General features: G+C 25.4%; 2 protein-coding genes across 11 annotated transcripts in view; one reads left to right on the forward strand and one right to left on the reverse strand.

The window, feature by feature from the left end:
* LOC122510507 (F-box and WD repeat domain-containing 11-B-like) overlaps positions 1-25,898 on the forward strand; it is a 49,031-nt gene that overhangs the window by 22,710 nt on the left and 423 nt on the right. For 2 of the 9 annotated variants that reach the window (XM_043625209.1, XM_043625204.1), the window contains exons 2-7: positions 11,559-11,743; positions 12,538-12,926; positions 14,127-14,313; positions 20,271-20,730; positions 22,249-22,619; positions 23,102-23,180. In XM_043625209.1, coding sequence (XP_043481144.1) covers positions 12,692-12,926; positions 14,127-14,313; positions 20,271-20,730; positions 22,249-22,619; positions 23,102-23,180 — 1,332 coding nt within the window. In that variant the 5' untranslated portion in view covers positions 11,559-11,743; positions 12,538-12,691. Of the gene's footprint in view, positions 1-6,034; positions 6,070-9,733; positions 9,927-11,558; positions 11,744-11,976; positions 11,999-12,537; positions 12,927-14,126; positions 14,314-20,270; positions 20,731-22,248; positions 22,620-23,101; positions 23,181-25,898 lie in introns of those variants that run through there. The other 7 variants (XM_043625207.1, XM_043625208.1, XM_043625206.1 and 4 more) reach the window with 7 other exon arrangements.
* On the reverse strand, positions 2,653-7,487 carry LOC122510509. 2 transcript variants are annotated; one of them, XM_043625213.1, is made up of 4 exons: positions 7,380-7,487; positions 6,970-7,051; positions 4,012-5,164; positions 2,653-3,729 (listed from the first exon to the last, which is right to left on the reverse strand). In XM_043625213.1, the coding sequence occupies exon 3, from the start codon at positions 5,080-5,082 to the stop codon at positions 4,021-4,023; it is 1,062 nt and encodes a 353-aa protein (XP_043481148.1). In that variant the 5' UTR covers positions 5,083-5,164; positions 6,970-7,051; positions 7,380-7,487; the 3' UTR covers positions 2,653-3,729; positions 4,012-4,020. The 2 variants fall into 2 exon arrangements, with proteins under 2 accessions (XP_043481148.1, XP_043481149.1); XM_043625214.1 differs by lacking the exon at positions 7,380-7,487 and adding an exon at positions 7,180-7,346.

The following is a 25,898-nucleotide window of genomic DNA, read 5'->3' on the forward strand; positions in this document are numbered from 1 at the left end:
TTATTTTTTTTAATCATCTTTGGGAATCAGTCTATCGTAAAAAAGCCGTACAAAGGTCATCTGATTCTTAAATAGCTTATAATTAATAATATAGAAAAAATTGCAAATCACCCCATCTTGCCCCACCAGGGGGCAAGATGGGGTACTAAAAGAAACAACCTATTTTTGTCGACAAATTTTACAGGTGAAGGTTGCATCTTCATCTTCATGCATAACTGCAGTGAGCCCATTGGCCGCAGACAAAAAAAGCAGCCCAGCCTTCATTTGAGTCTAAATAATAACCATTACAATAGAGACAAGGTGTATTTTCCACTTTACCATCGCTAATTGATGATTTAACCTGACAAGCTTTTTTCTTTTTGGTCACTCTTATTTTATTCAGTCTTGATTTTAGTAGTTTTCTTAACTTCTCTTATTTCTCTTTTTTTTTGCTTAATTTGTGAACCCCGTCTTGCCCCACCCTCTCCTACCCCATCTTGCCCCCACCTACGAAATTGAAGAAAAAGATTAATTACTACTATTTACGATTCAACAAAGAAAAAAAACATATGCTTCCTTTTTCCTGTAACCCTTTACAGTTAGAAAAAAATTTATGCAGTCCATTAACTGTTATTATTAAATAATAAACACCTCCTAAAAAATGTGAAAAAATGAAAAGAAAATCGTCGAAAACAGTTTTTTTTAGGAAAACAGATAAAAGATTTGTTCTCATGACTTTTAGGTTTTATAAACAAGATACTATCGTCTCGGTGCAGTATTATGTAAAATATAATCGTGATTGGTTAATTCGTTTGTTAAATAAGGCCGGTACCCCGTCTTGCCCCACCCTCCCCTAATTCAATTCCTGTAAAAAATTGATTTTTTATTAAATTAATTAAATTATTGAAAAGAAATTTATAAATATTTGTAAATAATAAAATTCATATAAAACTGAGGAAAAGATTGGAAAAGAATTGAAATTTTGACAAAAATTTTATTAAAAATTTCGAAAATTTTCGATATTTTTCATTCATTACAACCACTGATAAATAAAGAAATTTTTCCCATTTATGCCAAAGGCCCAAAGTGGTGTTCTTTATGAGGGTTCAAATAATACTTAAAAATATATATGTCGTTGCACATAATTTTATTCGATTTTTTCACTTCTTAATAAATTAACCTTTAAAAACAAAAGAAAATAAATATTTTGTGGTTAATTTCTCAATTTCTTTCTCTAAAATCTGTGCAACTACTGATATAATTTTAAATATTATTTGAACCCTAAAGAACACCACTTTGGCATAAGTGGAAAAAATTTCTTTATTTATCAGCGGTTGTAATAAAAGAAAAAAATCTAAAATCAATTACTTCGCTTTTGAGAAAAGTCACATTTTAGAAGAAATTTCAATTTATTTAATTTTTTCGCTCTATTAACGTTATTTTTTATTACATATTTGAAATATTCAAGAAAAAATAAATAATTTCCATATATTATATAATTTTTCATCTTTTGGTATTACAGAAAAAAAGTGATTGTAAACGCTTCTCTTTTAAAATTCAATTAATTTTAAACTACATAAATAAAATTATTCCTTGAATGATTTAAAAGTAATAATTTTTATGACATAGTTCTTCAAGAAATATAAGTTATATAAAAAGAAATTGTTTCCAGAAATAGAAAAAAGTTAAGGTTTGGTAATAGTTTTAGTGGTATGAATTCATACTTTGTGGGTCAAAGAAAACATACACCAAAATTCAGAATTTTCCTACAAATTCTATAAATTGAATATATTTCCACTACTTTTAATACAATTTTTTAAGTTTATATCATACGCTTTAAGAATACCGTAACACTTAATTGAATTATTTGTAAAGAAAAACTGAAGTTAGAGGTGTAAAAATCAGAAATTAATTTATTATTAAAGGCTCAGAAATGAAACTTTGTGCAAAGTGAGCACAGCAGTCAACATTTTTGGTCAGAAATATTTTTAATTTGTATGTTTTACAACAGGAATTTATCGTAATAAGTAATTAAATCATTCGTAAAGAAAATCTAAAGTTACACTTAAAAAAAACTTTAATTTATTCATTTTTTGAAAGCACAAATGTAAAAGTTTGTGTAAAGTTGGTAAAGTAGTGGATAAATTTGGTAAATTTCGATTTTTAACGTAATTCGTTTTTCTTACATAAATGAAAAAATAGACATAATTTTTATTTTATAATCATAATTTTTGCACTAAATTTTCTGTTTTTTAAAGATTTAAAATATTTTTTGTGATTACACATGTGTAGGTACCCGTTTTTTTAATCCCTAATGAATTTATTAATAGAACTGTTAAACTATCCTTGTCACTTTTTATAAATTTTTCAAAGAATTTTTTTAAAAATTTTTTAAATAAAAAATTATTCTAAAATAATTCATAAAAATAATTTTCGATAGTTTTTCAAAAATTAAATTATTTAAAAAACTCAGTTGGTAGAACCCCTGTTAAAAGTATTCATTATCGCACATTATATTTTCTCTCTTTATTTATTTATTCTTATTTTTTTTATTTGTTAATTTTTATTTTGTTTTTTTTATTTCTTTTTAAAATTTTTTTCTTTTTTGCTTTATTTTGCTTTTTATTTCAATTTTTGTATTTATTTTTATTTCTTATTTATTTTTTTATATTCCTCCTAAATGAAATGATTATTTTAAGTTTCTTGAAACAAAAAATTTTGAAAGCGATTTTGAAAGAAACTTCTATTTACAAAGTAATGTATAGCTGTTATTCCTCAACGCTTGAAGGTCTTTCGAGGACTCTTATTAAAATGTTTAGTTTCGCGCAGAGTGAAATAAATAACATTTTAATGCACTTCACCCTTTCTTGTGTAACGCAAATTTAGATGAGGAATAAAATTTTAACCAATGCATAAGATAATAGCATCGTATTTTCAATTTTGTCCATTAGAATATTTTTTATTATTCATTTCTTTTCTGTTTATATGGAATTTTCTTTAGTTTTACTTTCAAACTGTTCATCGATTCGTTTAGTATTCTCCCATCTCGCATGAGAAGGTAAAGTTTATTTATTTAAAATTCATCACTTGAAAGGTAAAATAACAAGTTATTTCAATTTCAATTTATTATAAATGAAATGCATAGTAACAGTAGTATCAAAACATTGTTACAATTTTTCTAAACTAAGAAGCTAGTTATAACAATTTTATTATTTATTATTGCAACATTTATTTATGAAAATTTAAATAATAATAATAAAAAATAATAAATCGAAAATTATCTAAATAATAATCGAAATGCAAAGAGACGTTGAGCTGCAAATTCGAAAACAAATGATACAGGAAAATCAAGTACACCGAATCAAAATGTGATCCTTGAGATGAAAGTTAAATTATAAAGTTCAATCCTATATTTCTTGACATTAAAGAAAAATGATTAATTTTTGTAAGTAAGCATCGTTTCTTACAGTTAGATTATAAAGTGAAAACTCATAATTCGATTTTAAGTTTTGATGAAATTAGACAATTTGTGTCTGGTGATAATTTACTCATTAATTTGAAAGATATTTTTTAAAGTTGTAGGTTTGTTTTACTTTAAAAAATCTCACACCTCGTTGTCCTCTATTTTGCACATGACCGTAGAAGACTGACTCGAATTCTTTAATATCCAACCGGAAAGACAGATTCAAAACTTTCACGAAATGCTTCCATTTGTTTAAAAACTCCTTTTAAAATCCAATGCACCACCAACTGGAAAAAGAAACAGTTTTTTATTATTTTAAGTTACATTATTTTTCCATTAGAATTAAAAAAGTCAATGATTTAAATAGCTAAAAATAAGTTGTTTAATATAATGTTTTACAATTATAATTATTATAATTTAGATGTAATTTATTTATTTCGATTTAAATTTTTTGATGGGATTTGAATTTAAATTTAATTTTTTGTTTACCAAAATAATTAATGGAATTATAAATAAAATAATTGATGATATGTAATAAATAAAATAGTTTATAATATTCTTTTAATTACCTTCATATCTCAATTATGAATAGTGATTGGTATTTCACTTTCTCCTTTCTTGTTACAATTTGTGCAATTCTTTCGAGTCATATTATCTTTACCACATCTGTAACAGTATTTCCTCACTTGTTTTAATGAACATTGTTTCCTGTAATGTCCAAATAATTTACAATTAAAACATCTTCTGTGTCTCTCGTGCACGATATTTTTATTAAATTCTTCTTTTTCGGTGTATCCATAAACATTCTTAAAATCTTTCTCAGTTCGGTTGCTGTACAATTCCTTTTCCTTTCTGAATTTTATTTCTTCAAAGCTTTGTTTTGTGTAAATATTGCCTCCATATTTCAGTACCTCTTCTTCATATTCAATGTTTCTTTGGAATTTATCACAGTGTGGGGCATATCCATCGTCAATGAAATTATTAATTTCACCAAAATTTACTTCTCTTTCCGGATATTTTCTATTTGTTAGCTCTTGAACTGTTTCATTAATATTGATTTCTTTCCAATTACAGAAATTGTTGTCATTTGAATTCTTTGGTGAATTACATTCGTGTGTCTTGTGGCCTTTTAGACCACAAGTAAAACAGTATAATACTTTAAAGAATTCATTTTTACAATTACTCTTTAAGTGCCCGTACTCTTTACAATTGAAACACAAATTCACCAAAGTAGGCGGTAATTTTGTGTAGTTCTTCGAAAATTCACCGACATTTTCAAAAATTGAAAAATTATCACTTTGATATAATTGGAATCCTCTTTCATACAAATCTAATCTTATTGAGCTATCATGCTTTTTCTGTTTAATTTTTTTTTCAAGTAATCTTGGATTCCAATAGAAACTTTTAGCGATATTTTTTATTTCATATTCTTCATTATTCCTTTGATAATGATATTTAACAACATTTTCAGATGCATTGTATATTCTTTTCCTTTCATTCGGTTTAATTACATTCTTAACTTCTTTTGTTGTTAAAATTTTAATTTCCTGCGATGTTGAAGGGTAAATGGGAGACATTCTGGTTTGCGGTTCACGATTTCTTACCTCTTCTTCATCATCAGAAACATATCCAAAGTCCATTTTGAAAAATTGAATCGACAAACTTCAAATAGATTTTTTCTACGGTAAACTAATTTTTCTGTTCATAAAAAACACGTGGTTCCTGCGAAAAAAAGAGAATATTATTTAAAGTCAAAAGACAGACTAAAATTAAATTTCTTTGATACAGTTCTTTTCAGAATTTTCAAATTCATTTTTTTACAATTCAATTGAACTTAATTTATAAAAGAATTTTTATTACGAAATTCTACGAGAATTCAATTATATTTAAATACAAACACTGATAATATATTGAATAACTAAATATTTTTTAAAATTGAATACGTTTAAATAATTTTATCAATAAATTTTTTAATAATTCAATTCTTTCAAAGAATTTTAATAAAATTTTAACAATAATTACATTATTCTACCAATTCGAATAAAATTGTATTGAAAATAATTGAATTCTTCTTAAGAATACTATTATTTATGAATGTTTCCTTTGAATGATTTCATTAATTACGAAAATAATTAAAATTATATTTAATTGTAATTAAACAATTAATTGTAATTTGTTAAAGTGCACACGCTGCACACGGGAAAACTGTATACACGCAAATTTATAAAATAAAATCATTCAATTAAATTTAAAATGCATACCGTTAAACAGATATCAGGAAAACTGCACAAAAACCTCTTTTTAATGCATTTAATAGAAATAAGTTTGTGTACAGTTTTCTTGTAGACAGTTTATCTGTATACAGTTGAAATTAATTTTATTTCTTTATTAAAATTTGTAATTTTTAATGGTGTGCAGTTTTCCGGTGTTCAGTTTAACAGTATACAGTTTTTAAATTTAATTTAATGGTTTTATTTTATAAATTTGCGTGTAAGGTAAATGTCCCCATTTGTGGTCTACTTAATTTTCTACTACATTTAAAAGTGAAAAAATACACTTTTATGTTTTTTTTTTATGAAATATTTTTTAAAGAAAAGAAATTTTGAAGAAAATTCTTGAGGAAAAAGGTATGGAAAAGAAAAAAAATTTGTAATTTTGATATTTTTTTAGAAATATTTGTAAATAATAGATTATAATTATTTTCTAATTTAATGATACATAATTAAATTATAATTCGATTTTTTTCTAAAAAAAGAAGAAGAAAATGCGTCAATAAATGATTGAAAACACAATTATAAATATAGACAAAACGTGCAAAACCTTTTTTTTATAAAAAAAATTCAAAACAAATAATAAAAAATTAATTTTTATCGTCAATTTTTTTAATTATATTGTTAAAATAATTTAGTTGAATTATAATCTTAATTAAAATTATTTCTCTATTATTGTTTCGAAAACTTTCTCAAAATCTATTATTAAACCAATTAATATTTTTTTCTTTAAATTAAATTAGAACACAAAATAAACATTTTCAATTTGAGGTTATGTTGAACCTCAATGCATTTGTCGAAAAAAATGAAATTTCTTTATTACTTTCATGTAAATATGTTCGAAAAAAGATAATTATCATGTAATATTAAACAATTTTGTAAATATGTAAAGCGAATATTCAAGATAAAATATTCGTTGATGCATATTTTATTGCACCAGATGTTGATCGACATTTGACAAAGAATTCTTACCTGATAACGCAATCTACAAATATCAACTGAATTTGTAAGAATCGAAACATGAAATTTTGTACTAACCACATAAAAAGTTAAACAATAACTAATTTTGTAAAATAAAACATTTCTTCGACTGATTTTTGAGCAAAAATTATCGACGACGCGACATAGTGGTCGACATGTAGACAATTAATGGTCATGTCCATATATTTACGACCAGATTTAATGAATTATGATTTTTTTAAAATATATAATCAGGAAATTGAAAAAATATACCAAAAAAATTAATAAGGATCTTACCAAATTTGGAAAAAAAACTGCAGCTCGATGTGAAAGTGAACGTTGGACGCAGGAAGTTGGCTAGCAGACAGTTCTACGAACCCTATTAGTCAAATGAAAAAAATAATTTTCACTAATGAATATAAGAAAAATTAAAAAAAAATAAAATATATTTCAGTAAGATAATAAAATATATGTTTTATTTTATAACAAATAATAAAAATTTCGTACAATCAATTATCATTTATAGCAGGCCTGATTTATAGTTATGATGGAAACAAAGAAAACTTTTTGGCAACAGTACAGAATGTCAACATATATTTGACAAAATTTAATGAAATATGATTATTTTTTCTCGTCAAATAATTCTCATACGAATATACAAATATATAGAAATTAAAAAGTATACAAAAATAATTGCAATATCTTACCGGAAGCGGAAAGGACATTTTTCCAGCAGTGTGACCATGGAGTATAGACTACAGGAGACCAAACTATTGTGTGTGTACTTCTCGTAACTAAACATATTTGCGTCTAAAGTTCGAAGTGCAAAAACTTCTCGATAGAGCGCGTCTGTATCGGTCGTGTAAGTTGTTTGAAAATATCTGTCTGCTAGGCTCGTGATATTTATAGATTATGGTTACTATTATTATTATGTTTTGAGATTTTTAATTATTTTTGAAAAATTCAAAAAGTATACGATGAATATTTTTAGTTGAAATTAATTTATTTTCTCCAATTTATGTAACTCAGAATACAATAAAAAATTAATATGAAAAATAGTTCATGACTTTTTGCATATAACAAACATATATTCATACACGGAAAAAATTTTGCTCGGAATCCATCCTATTTTCGCATGGTGCCGTAGCAAAAGTCACACGAGCCATGCATTTTTAGTAAACTCCTGTGTGATATTTGCAAAGTGGACTCATGTAAAAATCGGACAATAATTAATAAACATTAAACAACAAATGCACTAAACACCACGTGACTAGAAAGTAATAGTAACCATAACCTATAAATATCACGAGCCTAGCAGACAGATATTTTCAAACAACTTACACGACCGATACAGACGCGCTCTATCGAGAAGTTTTCGAACCTTGAACTTCAGACGCAAAAGTGCTTGCTTTGAAATACATTAGATTGGTCTCCTGTAGTCTATTCTCCATGGTGCAACCGTAGAGATAATATAAATAGAGGGGGTGCGACTGTCTGTACCAAAAACATAAGTACCGAATGCTCATTATGCCGAATGCATAATTTAGAAATGACTAGATATGCGAATCCTCAATAAAGTAAATTATATATTGAATGAAATTCAAAAGTTGAAAATAATCATTTGATATATTCTGCATAATGAAGAATATTAGTTTACACTAATTCTCTTTCTCAAAAATTTGAAATTATTCTAATTTTTATGTTTGGAATTTCTACTTTACCTACATTTTATTAATTTGAATTCTAATTTAGAAGAATATTTAATTGTCCGAATTATAATTTGGCAGAATGTCCATTAGATCGATTTTATATTTGCAAGAAATTTAATTTGACCGAATATCAATTTGTAAGAAACACTTTTTTGTAGAATTTTAATTTATCAGAATTGTAATTTCATAGAATATTAATATTGCGAAATCTAATTTTGTTAGAAATCTTCTTTATCACAATGATCAATATTCCTCAAAACTTCTAATTCTATTTTTTCATAAAATGGAAGCAACGTAAATATTTGGCGCAATTTTTAAAATTCTGATTTCTGATTGGTCAATTTTAAAAATTGCGCCAAATATTTACGTTGCTTCCATTTTATGAAAAAATAGAATTAAAAGTTTTGAGGATTCGAATATTGATCATTGTGATAAAGAAGATTTCTAACAAAATTAGATTTCGCAATATTAATATTCTATGAAATTACAATTCTGATAAATTAAAATTCTACAAAAAAGTGTTTCTTACAAATTGATATTCGGTCAAATTAAATTTCTTGCAAATATAAAATCGATCTAATGGACATTCTGCCAAATTATAATTCGGACAATTAAATATTCTACTAAATTAGAATTCAAATTAATAAAATGTAGGTAAAGTGGAAATTCCAAACATAAAAATTAGAATAATTTCAAATTTTTGAAAAAAAGAATTAGTGTAAATTAATATTCTTCATTATGCAGAATATATCAAATGATTATTTTCAACTTTTGAATTTCATTCAATATATAATTTACTTTATTGAGGATTCGCATATCTAGTCATTTCTAAATTATGCATTCGGCATAATGAGCATTCGGTACTTATGTTTTTGGTACAGACAGTCGCACCCCCTCTATTTATATTATCTCTACGGTTGCACCATGAGTCTTTGTGTAAAGGCTTAAGCACAATAGGTTCGCGAAAGTCGTTCGCGAACGCAAAGCATGAGTTAGAAAAGGACAGAGATATATTTGTGTCCTTGTCTATCTCATGCGTCTTGTTCGCGAACAACTTTCGCGAACCTATTGTGCGTTGGACTTTATTACCTATGTCGTTCAATGCTATAAAGCTGCGGTTACACCTCTGCAGGCTGCCTGCCTGCGCAGGCAGGAGCAACGAGAGTGAGGGAGAAGTTTGAAGTCACTGACTCTCTTACTCTTGTACGTTACCATGACAACCTGCAGGCAGGCAGGCTGCCTGCAGACTGCAGAGGTGTAACCGCAGCCTAAGTTAATTCGACCATTCGATCTATTTCGAGAGTCGAAATTGTTCAATTCGAGACTTCTCGCTCATACTTGTTTTAGATAGGATAGGATTTAGATAGGATCCTTCCTGTGCTTGTCACGTACGTCGCGTCGTCAATAATTTTTGCTCAAAAAATCAGTCGAAGAAATGTTTTATTTTACAAAGTTAGTTATTGTTTAACTTTTTATTTGGTTAGTATACAATTTCATGTTTCGATTCTTACAAATTCAGTTGATATTTGTAGATTGCGTTAACAGGTAAGAATTCTTTGTCACATGTCGATCAACACCTGGTGTAATAAAATATGCATCACCGAATATTTTATCTTGAATATTCGCTTTACATATTTACAAAATTGTTTAATAATAATTGATAATTATCTTTTTTCGAACATATTTACATGAAAGTAAAAAAGAAATTTTATTTTTTTCAACAAATGCATTGAGGTTCAACATAACCTCAAATTGAAAATGTTTTTTGTGTTTTAAACGTTTCAAAGAAAATAAAATAAATGATTTTTATAACATTTTGTGGAAATTTTCAAAAATAATAAATGAACAATTTTAATTGTGATTGTTATTCAAATAATAATAAAAATAATAATAATTAAACCAAAGAATAAAAATTAAAATACGCATATTTACATCCCTGTATTCAATAAAAAATGGTAATAATCAAATTGAAAATGTTTATTTTGTGTTTTAATTTAATGCAAAGAAAATTTTTAAAAAATTGATTTAAAATTTTAATTTTAATTTAAAGAAAATAATATTAATTGGTTTAATAGATTTTGAGAAAGTTTTCAAAACAATAATAGAGAAATAATTTTAATTAAGGTTATTATTCAACTAAATTATTTTAATAATATAATTAAAATAATTGACGATAAAAATTAATTTTTTATTATTTGTTTTGGCTTTTTTTTTAAAAAAAGTTTTTGCACGTTTTGTCAATATTTAAAATTGTGTTTTCAATCATTTATTGACGCATTTTCTTCTTCTTTTTTTTAGAACAATATTTTTTTAGAAAAAAGAGCTTGAAAGCTATTCTGTAAAAGACAAACTCTTCTATATATCTGAAATTCTCCAATCAGGAGATATTTTATTATAAAAACGAAATTGGAAAAAAATTTATAATATTTTGAATTATAAATAAGAAAGTATAATAGGGTCAGAATTCGTGAAATTTTCACAGAAAATAAAAAGTATTTATTTTTTTTAATCGAAAAGTTGAAAAAACATTTCTATTTGGCCTTCAGAATGTGTCCACCGAAAAACAGAAAAAAAACAATTATTTTTTATAAAAGTTATTGCAAAATTAATTTTTTTGCAACTTTTTAAACAAAATTTGATTTCTCCTAAATGAATGAACCGATTTAAATGAACCAAGGGGGAATATAAAGGGAATAAAATATACTTTCGTTCAGAATTAGAAAATTTTGAAAAACTTTATTTTTTAATAATTATTTAATAAATTTTTTATAACTTTTCGATTTAAAAAAAATACTTTTTATTTTCTGTGAAAATTTCACGAATTCTGACCCAATAAATAGTTGTATAAAAGTATGTTTACAAAAATAAAAATTGACTTTTCCCAAAATGTAAAAAATAATTTTATAAGTAAATAAAATGGAGAAAAAAGTTTGGTTAGATTATTTGTCAAATATAAATTTCATTGCAAAATAGTCAAAGTTACCTTGATTATATTTGCTGTAATATATTCTGTTTTTTAACAATATAAAAGTTTTTTTTTCATTAAAATTTAACATTTTCATTGATAAAGGTTTTATTTGCATACAATTTTCAAAATATCTTAAATAAACGGAATATTTAAAAAATTATAAGGAAATAATGTAAGGAATATAAAATTGACAATTAAATTTTTTTTAGATTTCCACTTTCATGGTGAACAGAAATTCACATAGAATTCATATCCTGGCAGCGAGTGGAGCAATTTATCAGTGTCCAGTTCCCTTTTCCTATTACGTCATTTTCAACATTTTTATTCTGGGAAAAATTTTGATTTTTACCTGGAGGTGGGATTTTTGCAGTTTTTTTGGCAACGTTTAGAAAAGGTATTATTTTTAATTTTTATTGTATAAATAAGAATATATTTATTAATTATTTACGATTAAAATTCAGATACAATTTTAATTTGATTATATATTTTAGTTACAATTGAATCGAATTATAATTTAATTTTCATTAAATTAGAAAATAATTATAATCTATTATTTACAAATATTTCTAAAAAAATATGAAAATTATTTATTTCTATTAAATGGATTAAAAATAAGTTTATGTGCAGTTTTCCAGATATCTGTTTAAGGGTATGCATTTTAAATTTAATTTAATGTTTTTATTTTAAAAATTTGAGTGTATACAGTTTTCCCGTGTGCAGCGTGTGCACTTTAACAAATTACAATTAATTGTTTAATTACAATTAAATATAATTTTAATTATTTTCGTAATTAATGAAATCATTCAAAGGAAACATTCATATATAATAGTATTCTTAAAAAGAATTCAATTATTTTCAATACAATTTTATTCGAATTCGTAGAATAATGTAATTATTGTTAAAATTTTATTAAAATTCTTCGAAAGAATTGAATTATTTAAAAATTTATTTATAAAATTATTTAAACGTATTCAATTTTAAGAAATATTTAGTTATTCAATATATTATCAGTGTTTGTATTTAAATATAATTGAATTCTCGTAGAATTTCGTAATAAAAATTCTTTTATAAATTAAGTTCAATTGAATTGTAAAAAAATGAATTTGAAAATTCTGAAAAGAACTGTATCAAAGAAATTTAATTTTAGTCTGTCTTTTGATTTTAAATAATATTCTCTTTTTTTCGCAGGAATCGTAACTTCTGTAGATTCGATGTCAATTTTCTATCTTCTTGATATACAATTCATACATTGAACCACGTGTTCTTTATGAATAGAAATTAGTTTACCGTTAAAAAAAAAATTTATTTGAAGTGTGCTGATTCAATCCTCATTTCAGTAATAATGTCACATTTTAAAGATATATGTGAAATATCTGGAGGAGAAACTAGTAATTGTGAAAAGAAAGATATAAAATGCAGCAAAATTTGCCAAAAATGTAATGAGTATGATGATAAATTACAATTACTTTACAACATGATGGTGACAATGAATGATGAAGATCTTAAGAAAGTTAAAAAATATGCGGACTACCAACTTGAGAGGGATCGATCAGCAGATATTATATCATTGCTTTCAAGTAAGTGTTTTTTTATATATGTTACTTAAATTGTAGGTATCACAGATAATTCATTTTTTAATTTTATTAATTTTTTTATGATTTTTCATCTTTTCTACTTTTCTTGGTCACTTTTCTCCATTTTAAACTTTTTATAATTAAAAATGAAAAAATTTTTCTTTTTTTTTTAATTTTATTTTCTAAAATGAAAAGTAAAATTTATATTTCATGTTACGAAATGCAATGATTATTATTTTTTATTTAGATTACTAAATAACACTGATGCAAAAAAAATGGTGCTCTACCCTTTAACTCAGACTATAACAATTTTATGTTTTTGAGGTTGATAAAAACAAATTTGGAGTCTGTTAAACCCTATCACGCCATAGTTTTCAGATAACGTGGGAAAAATTCAAAAAATTTTATTTTTAAATTGTACTAGGTATGGGTGCTTTTTATTTTTGAGGTTACTGAAACTGAATCTGAAGTTTATTAAACTCTATCACTCCGTGGTTTTCAGATATTATAAAAAAATCCATCATGTTCGAAAATTTCAGACAACAAGTAAACCTCATTGGTTTAAGTGAACTTGGAATAAGATGTTTTCTTGATTTAAAAATTATTTGTTCAAATTTTTCATTATTTTCTATTTTAACCAAAAATCATTAGTAAGATGGGGTTAAAGAGATTTCAGATTCAACTTCATCAACCACAAAAACATAAGCATATAAATTTATTTTTTCATTCCAGTGTAATTAACATTCAAATAATTGAAATATTATCATCATTATTATTATTATTATTACTATTATTATTAATAATAATAAAAATAATAATGATAATAAATAGTATTTTCTATAAAAATGAAAATATAAATTTCTGTAAAAGAAATTGACAATCAAATTAATTATTTATTTATGTAAAATTAAACAATTTTTTGTCATACCTGCACGGAAAGTATGTCATTTCGAGCACTTAGAGCAGGCGCAAAGTAACTCATTCCCGCCCGGGTATAGGGGGGAAATAAAGTAAATAATATAATAAATAATAAATAATAATAATATAATAAAGTAAATAATGTTTTGTTACTTTATTTTTTCACATAAAGTACCTGCTTTTTTATACATATATGTAAAGAACGTATTTTACGCCCCCCCCCTCTACTTGAAAATAAGTTTTTACTTATTTATTTAACCTTAATATGAAAATAACTATTTACAGAACGCGGACAAGGTTGCATCGTAGCAAAGATTTTTAAAAATTTCGATGCCCCCTTACTCAACAACATACAACATGTAAATACCGAATGGTACAAAGTCATATCCACTGAAAGATTGTGGAAAAAATTGATAGAAAAGGAGGCTGAAAATAATTCTTTGTGGCGAACAGTAATTAAAAAAATGGAGTTGTTAGTAATTTATTATAATAAATTTTTTTTATTATATACTTCAAGTAGAGTAGGTCAAAAAACTAAAGTCCTACATTCGACACAACATAAAATATGAATTTAATATTTTTTTTCTCAAATTTTCAATTAAGACAGAAAATTTAATGTAGTTATTAAACTTGAGAATTCTTGACGGAAGTATGATTTATCACATGAAAGCACTAAGTTATAAGAGTTGTACGAAAGCACTGCAAGTGCCTTTTTTATTATGACAAATAATCTTGTTCTTGAATTTTTTCAATAAATTTGAAAGAGTTTTTATGAAGCAAAATTAAATATTATGTTAAGTCTCCCTGCTTTCCACTAACACAGCCAATTTTTTGTACCTTTCTTGAAAGTCCTCCTGCAGTTTCACATGCCGTTGCAATTCCGTTGCAACCATTTATTCGTTGTTTATTTTTTTAATAAACTTTAAATTATTTTTTCTTCGTGTTTCGTTAATTTTATTAAAGTAAATTGAGAATGTTAATTATAAATAAAAAGCAAATGAATTTAACAAAATATTTAATACATTTTTGTCCCTGAATTTTTTACCCTCAAGACCAGTTATTCTAAAAGCTATAAGAAATTTTAAATTTAGTTCAATTTCTGAAAATGAACATTGTATACATTTTGAGTACAATTTTTTCATTATGTACAAAAGGCATTTCATTTTAAACCGTTCCACCAACAAAAAACAATCGCAAAAAGAGAGATTTTCTAATAAATTTTATTATATAAAACTTTGATTATTTATAATATATTATATACTGATTCGAAACAGAATTTCACAAATTTTATATTTCTATTTTTTAAATTTCTCTCAATTTCGTAGAGAAATTCCTAGAAATTCCTGTTTGTAATGTTAAACTCTTAATATCTCAAAACACGCCTCCCCCCTGTTGATTTTTATGAACATTATATGAAAATAAAACATAATTTTTCTAGTTTCCATTCCCGTATGATATATTATAGACATTTAATAGGATCAATAGCAAAAAAAAATTGTTTAAAATATGTGTTTTTGAAAATTTTGACAAATGCTACGAAGTTGAAAGGGTTAGAATTATTAAGAGTTATTTCTATTATTATTTATTATTAAGAGTTTAACATGTCAAACAGGAATTTCTTTACGAAATGGAGAGAAATTTAAAAAAAATTAAAAATAGAAATAGAAAGTTTACGAAATTCTGTTTCGAATCAGTTTATAACATATTATAAATAATCAAATTTTTATATAATAAAATTTATTAGAAAATCTCTTTCCTTGCGATTGTTTTTTGTTGGTGGAACGGTTTAAAATGGAATGCCTCACAAATATTTATTTTTATTATCCATTCATTTAAACACATTGTAATATGTTTGAAAAATTTTTCAAAATGTTTTGCGCAGAGTAACTGAAAAATTAAAATTCCATTAAAAACTGTATTATTATATATACAACATGCAAAGTGGAATAGTTTTTGTAAAAAAATGAAATGATTTTTTTATACCTTGGTCTTTTCACCTCACTCTACTTGAATTGAAAGCTAGATTTTCATAGGGTCAGAACATTATATATATGAAATCAGAGTTTTGTCTGTACACTGCTCAGAACTGTAAATTTCGCACATAATTATTTGTTTTAAGCATTAAAAAGAAATCCAAATATAACATTAAAAAATTTCGTCTATATATGAATGTATGTCACAAATTCTTTGTTCGCGCATCACTTGAAAACGGTTAAATCGTTTGAAACAAAATTTGACAAATTATTAAACTTTGAACCAAGGAAGGTTAAAAAATTTACAGATTTAAAGAATATTAATTAGAATGGGAGATTTTCAATTTTTTCCCTGGCGGATTTTAGTTTCCTTTATGTCCACTTTTAAAGTGGACGCATAACTCACGCTTTTATATAAACAAAAAATTAAAGAAAAAATTATTTTATTTATTTAATATTTTGGTGCTTACTTTTACCGTGTATGATTGGGTGAGGTAGCCATTAATTACTTTCATTTAAAATTTTTTATGTTCATGTTAGATACTTAAATATTAAATAAAAACAAATTAAAAATGTCTGAGAACAAAATAATTGATCTATTTGACACCAAAGATGGAGATCTATTTGTAGGTTTTGCCAAAAGTTACAACCAAAGTTAAAACCAAAAGTCATAGATTGAAAATTGGATTCAATGCAGTATTTAACAATTTTGGTTACATGAAAACTGCACTTCATCGCATCAAATTTAAAAAATTTGTCCGTCATATTTGATTTTTAAAAAGTGACATCAGATTCGTAATCAGAGACCCTAAAAACCCCCGAGTAGCAAGTTCTAGACGAATCTGATCAAATTTGAATTTTGTGTGACTTATTGGATCCGCCATTTTGAATTTTTTAAAAATTACTTCCGATTTGTAATCAGCGATCCCAAAAACCCCAGAGTAACATAAGTTTTAAGCGAATCTGAACAAATTTGAAATTTTTGTAACAAACTATTCACTTTGTTTGTTAGCATTTATTTATTTATAACGCTATATTGTCATATAAATAATTTAAATTAAAAAAGGCCAGACGGCAAAAGTAACCACATATTCTAAGCTGTAATTTTTCAAAAAGAATGTTCTTTTATTTTTAAACCCATTTTGGGCAGAGGGGGGTGTCCGTTTTACAGAGAATGCCCCATATATATATGTCTATGATCTGAAATTTTCAAGTTATTTTGGACCCATGCAAAAACAACAAGGATTACACTTACATTTTCATTATTTTTCAACAACAATTTGTTGTTTACATTTATTAGTAGTTTTTCTTAAAAAAAACATATGATTTTGGGTAATGTTTATTATTCAATTATAACTATAGAAATTTACTAAATATTTTGATCATAATAATGTTTTTGAATAAATTAGATAAATATTTATTTCCTAACTACAAATTATTATAGAATACCGAGCTTTTTCAAATAAAAAATCTATGATGAATGTTTGATTTTCAATCAGAATTAATTGTGAGGGTTATTTATTTTTCACGTAAGATCGTTTAAGGGGACTTTCTGGTTTAGAATTTCAAAAAAATTGATTTTCTTTTTTTTGCTTAAAAATGTTCCTTAGTATCATAGAATTACTGTCCCAAAACGATTTTTAAAAAATATGTACAAAAACAAAAGTTATAACAATATTTATGACGGTATGTATTTCAACAACAATCTACAGTTATCTTATTTACATATTTGGTGTTCCTCTTTTATTAATATTAGCTTGAAACATGTTACTCGAGGGTTTTTGGGGTCGCTGATTACGAATTTGATGTCAGTTTTTGAAAATACAAAATGGCGGATCCAATATGGCGGACGAAAAAATAAAAATTCAACCGGATTTGCTTAAAACTTGTTACTCGGGGGTTTTTGGGGTCGCTGATTACGAATTTGATGTCAGTTTTTGAAAATACAAAATTGCGGATCTAATATGGCGGACAAAGATTAAGAAATTAATTAAATTTAGTTGAAAATGGTTACTTGTGGCCTTTTGAGATTGCTAGTTATGAATATAGGCACAAAACATTAACGTTCTAGGAACGTTTTAAATACATATACACTGAAAAAAAATGCTATAGAATCTAAAGATATGCTATTGCGGGCTGCCAAAAGCAGATATTGTTGAATGAATTGCATATGTTCAAAACCCCCGAGTAACAAGTTTTAAGAAAATCCGGTTGAATTTTTATTTTTTCGTCCGCCATATTGGATCCGCCATTTTGTATTTTCAAAAACTAACATCAAATTCGTAATCAGCGACCCCAAAAACCCCCGAGTAGCAAGTTTTAAGCAAATCCGGTTGAATTTTTATTTTTTCGTCCGCCATATTGGATCCGCCATTTTGGATTTTCCAAAACGGACATCAAATTCGTAATCAGCGACCCCAAAAACAGTGGGATACGAAGTTCTGTTGTAATAAAAAGTTGTTTGATATTCATGGCTCAATGAATTATGTTATGAAAACTTTAAACGCGTTTTTCTCGAAAACTCATTTTTCAAACTGGTACAGAGCTTTTCTCGAAATCTACCGAACCGATTTTGAAATCCCAAAAATTTTTCGATTCTTTATTTAAAAAACTGGTGCCTAAACCTCTAAAAACTCATATTTCTACCGCCTGTGTTTTTATATGGAGGTAAATTGACCCAAAAACACGGCGTTTTTGCGAGTTTTTGAGAAAAATGTACATATAAAATAAAAAAACCTTTAAAAAAAATCGTTTTTGAGGTTTAGGCACAAGAATAAATCCTTATGAAGAGATTCCCGTTTGGAACTTGAATTTATGTATTACAGGTTGCCCGGAATCTAACGTACCAAAAAAAAGGTATCTTTTGGAAGACGCCACCTGCAGCTATGAAATTGAACTAAATACACTCAAACATATTTTTTAAATTTTCTCTATGCAATGTGCTACAATGTCCAAAAATAGTTTTTACAATTTCTTTAATACTGTTCTTACAATAAAAGTTTTAAAACCTTCCTTTTTTTGTCAATTCTAAACCAGAAAGTCCCCTTAAACAATTTTTATTCAAATTTATTTTCTAAGTAAAATACTGATTCTTTAGCTTTGAATAATATTTCGGTGAATAAATTCATTTATTTTAATAATGGAAGAAGTTTTGCCAAATTTCTAATTTTGGACAACATTGTTAGTTAAGAAAGTTTTTTTTTTAAAGTAAAAGATGTGATTTGTTATTGTCTTGTTTCTAGTAATATCTCTTAAATCAAAAAGAGCAATTTTTCTCAATGAAACCTAAATCCGCCAGGGTTCGAATAATTGAAAATATTAAAACCCCATCCAAGAATTGTAAATATTCATTTTTCTCTAAAAAAAAGTTATTTACATTTGGTAAAATCGTTAAAATTAACATAATGCAAATTTTAATTGCTTGTCTTTCATATTGATAAAGAGAAAAAGAAAAAATTGCTATGAAAATTAATAATTATTCATACATAGGTATTTTATATGCGGTTAAATTTCATTCATTTTATTGATTTCTCTTTTCTTTCATTTAGTGAATAAAATTTATAAAATTAATTTTTTCGACATAGGCTACTTTCAAATAATTTTTTATTTAATATTTTTTATTATTAATTGTTTAATTATAAATGAAATTAAATCAATCCAAATAAATTAAAATAATTTTTTCACATTTTCATATTAAATTTAGTTGTTTCTTTAGTATTCCGTTTTCTGACTGATTTTAGCATATACTGATGAGTGTCATTAAAAAACCAATTTTCTTGTGTGAAACAGAAGGGGTGTATTTTTTTAATAAATTTCAGAATGAAATTGAAGGAAAATTTTTTTTAATATTGTTAAAAATGCAATGTGTTGAAAATTTCAAAACTTTTTATATTTTTAATTTATGACGAAATGGTCTATTAAAAGAACTGAGACTTCATTTTTATGAACTAATAAAGTATGCAAAATTCCAAATCGATTGAGAAAAATTTACTACACTTTTCGTATCTACAGACGTTAAGATTTACCAAAATTAAACATTCCTTAAAATCGGACAAATTTAAGACCTTCTCATTTTTCATGAATATAAAAAAATTATTAATAAACTAATTTAAAAAAAAGCAATCTCTTCTTTTTCATTTTTACTAATTAGTCTATGCTTTTTTACATATCTTCTAATTACTAAAAACCTGATATTTTTTGTTTACCTTCTCTAATTTACATTCATATTTATAAGGAAAATAATAATTATTGTAACATAATTTTTTTCATTTCTTTTTCATTTCGTTCGCCAGATATAAAACATTTATTTTTTTATAAAAGTATAATTTTTCTTCAGTTAAGGCGCAAAAACTTTATTCGAAATATAATGTTCTAACCCCATATTTATTAATGTTCATGAAATTAATAAAATTTAACTTTTTATTTTTATATTTTAATTTCTTCATTCCATTTACAGCAACAAACATTTAGGAAAAGAAATTGATTTTCGAAGTGACGAAAATAATTTTTACCAAAATATGTTGAATTCTATTTCATCAATTGCAAAAGAAATTGATGATAATTGGAGAAACAAAGCAATTTATGTCACTCAATATGACACAGAAGTGGAAAATGCCAAAGTAATTTATGCAATCACGTTTAATAATAAGGAAATATTTTCCGGACACAATGATGGTAAAATTAGAGTGTGGAATATCGAAAGTAAAGCAATTACGAAAATCCTGGAGGGCGGCCACAGTGCTGCAATATTGGGATTGAAATTTTATAATAAAAATTATCTCATTTCCTCTTCATGTGATAAGCAAATTATTGTATGGAATACAGAAGATGGTGAAATAATACAAATCCTAAAGCATCACACTGATAACGTAATGGACATAGCTTTGAAAGATAATACATTAATAACGGCCAGTAAGGTTTGTATCTTAAAAAAAAATTCCACTTTCATTCGAAATAACATTTACATTTCTTTCCTTAACTAATTTTAACATTAAATTATTGATGTGATTACTTTGTTATATTACTACAAATTTAAAAATCCATAACAGAATGCGGAATACGAACAGTGGGCATTACAAAATTAATTTTTCTCATAAAAAACTCTTTTGTAGGGGAGACCGGGGCGTAATGGCTAACTTTTCACTCTTTGTTGTTTTACTCGGACATTTTTGTCCTAATTGAATGTTTATCTCTCAGAAAAGTTACTCTGGTATCTCAGCTTTCTTTTAAGACTACAAACGTCCCGATATGACTCTTGCTTTTTATTCTACAGCAGTTTTTCTGGAGCAATGCAGAGCTCCAAAATACGCCCCGAGCCGGGGCGTAATGAATAATGATTGCTAATTATTATCTACAGTTTCCAATTTTATTGTATATTGTAAATTAAGGTTCCTGGGTATTCCGTGAATGCTATTTTTATTCAGCAATACTTCTCCTATCGCTTCTTCAATAATATTCTGTGATATTGGCACTCTCTCAATTTTTTTTGTAATTTCTCATTAAAGTCGTAGCTTGAAATCTACTATTTGTAAATTTTAGACCAAAACTTTAAAATTTTGTTAAAAACACCTAAACATACTTAAACTAAGTGACAAGTAACCGCGAAAACAAACCTACACTTCGCCGATATGGTAGGTTGCTTTTTAGACATAGCGTATTGCATTAGCCAACACGCCCCGGGGGTACTCGGCAAATATTTGGCTTTTTTTAACAATACCGGAAGTGTGAATCAAAAATCTCGAATTGTCCCTTAAAAACAAACGCGTCAAGATCAAAACCTCATTTCAGTTTTTTTTTAAAGCTATTTTTGAAAAAAATAGAACGAAAAAACGAAAATTTTGAAAAGTTACTTTCGAATGTCAAAAATAGTTTTTCTACTATATTTCTTACAATAATGAATAAATATTAATGAAACTTCCGACAAACTTGCAATATACCAAGTACAATAACTTGTCTATTGTGCGAAATTATTACAATTTACGGTTTTTAAACAAATTACAATTATTCATTACGCCCCTTAGCCATTACGCCCCGGTCTCCCCTAATGTATTAGGTAAATAAAAAATTACATGTAATTATTAAGTTTTATAGTTTATTATTAAATCGTTAATTTTTGATAAATTTCTAATGTTTTCAAATTTTTCTTTCTTATTTATCACAAACTCTGATTTGGCGAACTAATCCACATTTTAATGTTTTCTTTAAATTCATTACTATGCTTGAACTGGACTAGAATTTAGGAAAAATATTATGAAAATAGTTTGTCACTTTAATATACATATATACGAAACCTTTGGTTTTAGTATGAGTTCAAATTGAACATGTAAATTGAATTTGTGAAATATTTCAAAGAAATTTAAAAATAAATAATTTAAAGAAAAATATTATTTCACTTTCTTTAGTTATTAAATTTCTTATTATTATTTTTTTTACAGGATTGTTCACTTGCAGTATGGACAATTATTTCTCCAAAAACATTCGTTAGGCAAATTTCTTTGAGACATGAAAATTCAGTAAATGTTGTCGATTTAGATGAAAAATATATTGTGTCAGGCAGCACTGACACAACAATAAAATTGTGGAATAGGTCCACATTTAGGATTCATTCCACTCTAACAGGACATATTCGAGGTATTACCTGCTTAAAATATGAAAATAATATAATTGTTAGCGGCAGCGCTGATCAAACTATTCGAATATGGAAAGTAGACACGCTTTGTTGCCTCAGAGAGTTAAAAGACCATTATGAAATGGTCAGAAGTATAACTTTCAATGAAAAGTACATAATTAGCGGATCAAGAAATGGGTGAGTTTTTTTTCAGTTAACATGATTGCGTTTAAATTTTTTTCTTCACATGATTTTACAATGCTTTACAATTAACTATAATCCATAAACAACAATCACCTGGAAAATTCAATTAAAAAATTTATTTTACAAATTTATATTTGCGGCATTATTTATGAAATGTCCTAGCCAAAAATTAAAAGTTTTGGGATTAGCTTGATTACTTTGGGAAATTGTTGTCCTATATGAAGGTAATAAATTTCCAACATTTTTACAAATCATAAAATTGCATTTCTTCATAAAAGTCAAATTTCTTTTAGGTAAGAAATAATTTTAAAGAACTGATTATTATATATGCTAGGTTATACCTTCTACTAAAATAAAAATTTTGAAAATGTGAAAAAAATTTGTTATCCACAATACGTATTTTCAACTACCCTACAAATAATAATACCGCAAATATTATTATTATTAACAGTAATTCTTTTTTTTATTCTTTCTAGAAAAATAAAAATTTGGGATATGGTAGCTTGTCTCGACCCTACGTCTAATCCAAGAGAATTGTGTTTTCGAACGTTGAACGTAAGTTATTAAATTATTTATTAGGCTGAAGAACGTAACGTTAAAAAATTAACGAATTTGAAACGGATGTTTAACACATTTATTGACCCAAGATCAAATGCTCACTTATGCCATGGGAAATAGCATAAAAAAATACGTTTTTGAATCTCTTTAGATTGGCATAAGTGAGAACTTGATCTCTGGTCACTTTATAGGCGAGGTGTCATTTTATAATTTAAAGAGAATGTAAAAATTCAAACATTGCTCAATTTAACACTTTTGCAGTGTTAAAAGGAAGCATTTAAATATCAGTCTTAACACAATTTTTTAATATCTTTAGATTGGCATAAATGAGAACTTGATCTCTGGTCACTTTATAGGCGAGGTGTCATTTTATAATATAAAGAGAACGTAAAAATTCAAACATTGCTCAATTTAACACTTTTGCGGTGTTAAAATTAAACATTTAAATATCAGTCTCAATAGATTTTTTGAATCTCCTTCGAAAGGTACAAGTGAGAACTTGATCTCGGGTCAAATTATTGTCGAAATGTCATTGTTCAATTTAAGGAAACCGTTGAAATTTCAAAAATTGATCTCTTTAACCCTTTGCGTAGTTTAAAATAAACCTTCAGATATCTTTTCTAAAACATTTATTGACACTCTTTCGAAATGGCACAAGTGAGAATTTAATCACTGGTTAATTTATAGGCGAAATGTCATTGTTTAGTTTAAGCAAACTGTTGAAATTTAAAACATCGATTAATTAAACCCTTCTCCGGTCAAATTGCCCAAAAAAATCAAAAAAAATTTTTTCAAAGTAGAGAAATTCGAAAAGTCAACATTTTTTTGTGCGAATAAGTTGTACTCGATGCTTGGAAGATGTAAAAAAAGTTTCATCGCCCAAACCCTTTCGTAACCCTTCGTTTATTTGTCAAATTGCCCCCAAAAAATGGAAAATATGTTTTTAAAAGTACGAAAAAGCGAAAGTTAAAAATTTTTTTGTTGATGCTTTAATCATGTTAAAAAGGTTTTAATTTTCTTCCCTTCAGGAATTTTTCGTTATTGGAAAACACTGCTCCTAAAATTAAAATTATGTTTTTCAAAAAATATGAATAAGCTTTATGAACATTTTATTTTCACAAATTATTTCTCTTAAATTATTTGAAACAAATTTTAAGTTTGTCGAAAATTCAATTATTTTTATTAATAATTGATTTATGTTTTACTCACAAATGGATTATTATTATTTATTATATGTTAATATAATTAATTCGTTGATGATTTGCCAATGTATGTGACAGGGACAGTTAAAAGAGACCTTCGGTGTGAAAAAAGGATTTCGAGAAAGACGACTTCGAATTTTACCAAGTTGGTTTTTTGCACTGTTTCTTGTCAAAGCACCTAAGAATCGATAAAAAAGTGAAAATCGATTTTTTCGGCTCGTAGGTCTCTTTTAACTGTCCCTGTCACATATGTATATTTAAATAATTATTAAAAATAATGGATTTATAGTAAAATTTTTAGTTAAAATATTTTAAAAATTGAATTTTAAAGAAGTTACAAATGATTGCAGGCATTCAATTATTTTCAAAAGTAATAAAATTGTTCCTACAAAAATTCAATTATGTTCAAAGTTTAAAAAAAATTCTCTTCACAATCACAATTATCTTTATAAATTACAAAATTCTTCTCCAAAATTCAACCTATTTAAAAAAAATTTGCCTGATTTTAATGATTTTCAATATCTACTATTTTAATAAATTTCGCAAAAGAATTCAATTTTTTAATTAAAGTGTACAATGTACAATTTAATTAAAATTTAATTAAAAACATTTACAAATTATTTGCATAAATAATTAAAATTGCACAGGAATTTAATTATTAACAGATTTTTTATAAATTCTTTCTTAATAATTCAATTAACTTCATAAATAATAAATTATTATTATAAATTTAATTATATATAGTTATTCTCAAAAATTTGATTAAAATTCGCCAAAAGAATTCAATTATTTAAAAATTTGTTATTATAATTCTTTATAAGAATTAAATTTTAAAAAAACATGCAATTATTTAATAATATATTTACACTGAGAAAACGATTTATTTAATTCAAATATAAGTTATGGTTGTTGTTTATTTATAATCAAATTTTAAGTTTGAATCAAACATAAAATTTTTAAACATATTATTTGTTTAAACAAAAACAGGAAATATGTTTGAATTAAATCTAATTATTCAAACAAATAATACTTTCAAATAAAAGCAGTTGATATTTTATATATATTGGAATTAAGCTTACAAACTAATTTCAATTAAATAAAATCATCTAACATTATATTCGTATTTGAATTAAGTATATTTTCTCAGTGTACTTTTGTATTTAAATAATTGAATAATTTTGGAAAGGTTTTAAATTAAAATTTATTTGAAGATTTAAGTTTTCTAAACTTTTTAATAACAATTTTGAAGAATTATTTTTTTTGAAAAAGTTTAATTTTATGTATTTTTATATAATTTGAAGTGACATGGTTATGCCATGAAAAATTTTCTAAATATGATAATTTTTCCAAATTCTGAGAAATTTTTCCTATATTTCCATAAGGAAATTTTTCTAAATGTTTAAGAGAATTTTTCCAAACTTTAGGGATTTTTTCTAAACTATTTCATGAGAATGAATTCTTAGGAAGTTTTCGACAATTTTTTAGAGAAAAGAATGCCTTGGGTCTCCAACTG

This window comes from Leptopilina heterotoma, unplaced genomic scaffold (genome assembly GCF_015476425.1).
Source record: "Leptopilina heterotoma isolate Lh14 unplaced genomic scaffold, ASM1547642v1 Lhet_7, whole genome shotgun sequence".
Lineage (NCBI taxonomy): Eukaryota > Metazoa > Arthropoda > Insecta > Hymenoptera > Figitidae > Leptopilina > Leptopilina heterotoma.

Coding starts and splice junctions, on each gene's coding strand:
- LOC122510509 (XM_043625213.1), bottom strand. CDS start 5,082: ATGGACTTTGGATATGTTTCTGATGATGAAGAAGAGGTAAGAAATCGT.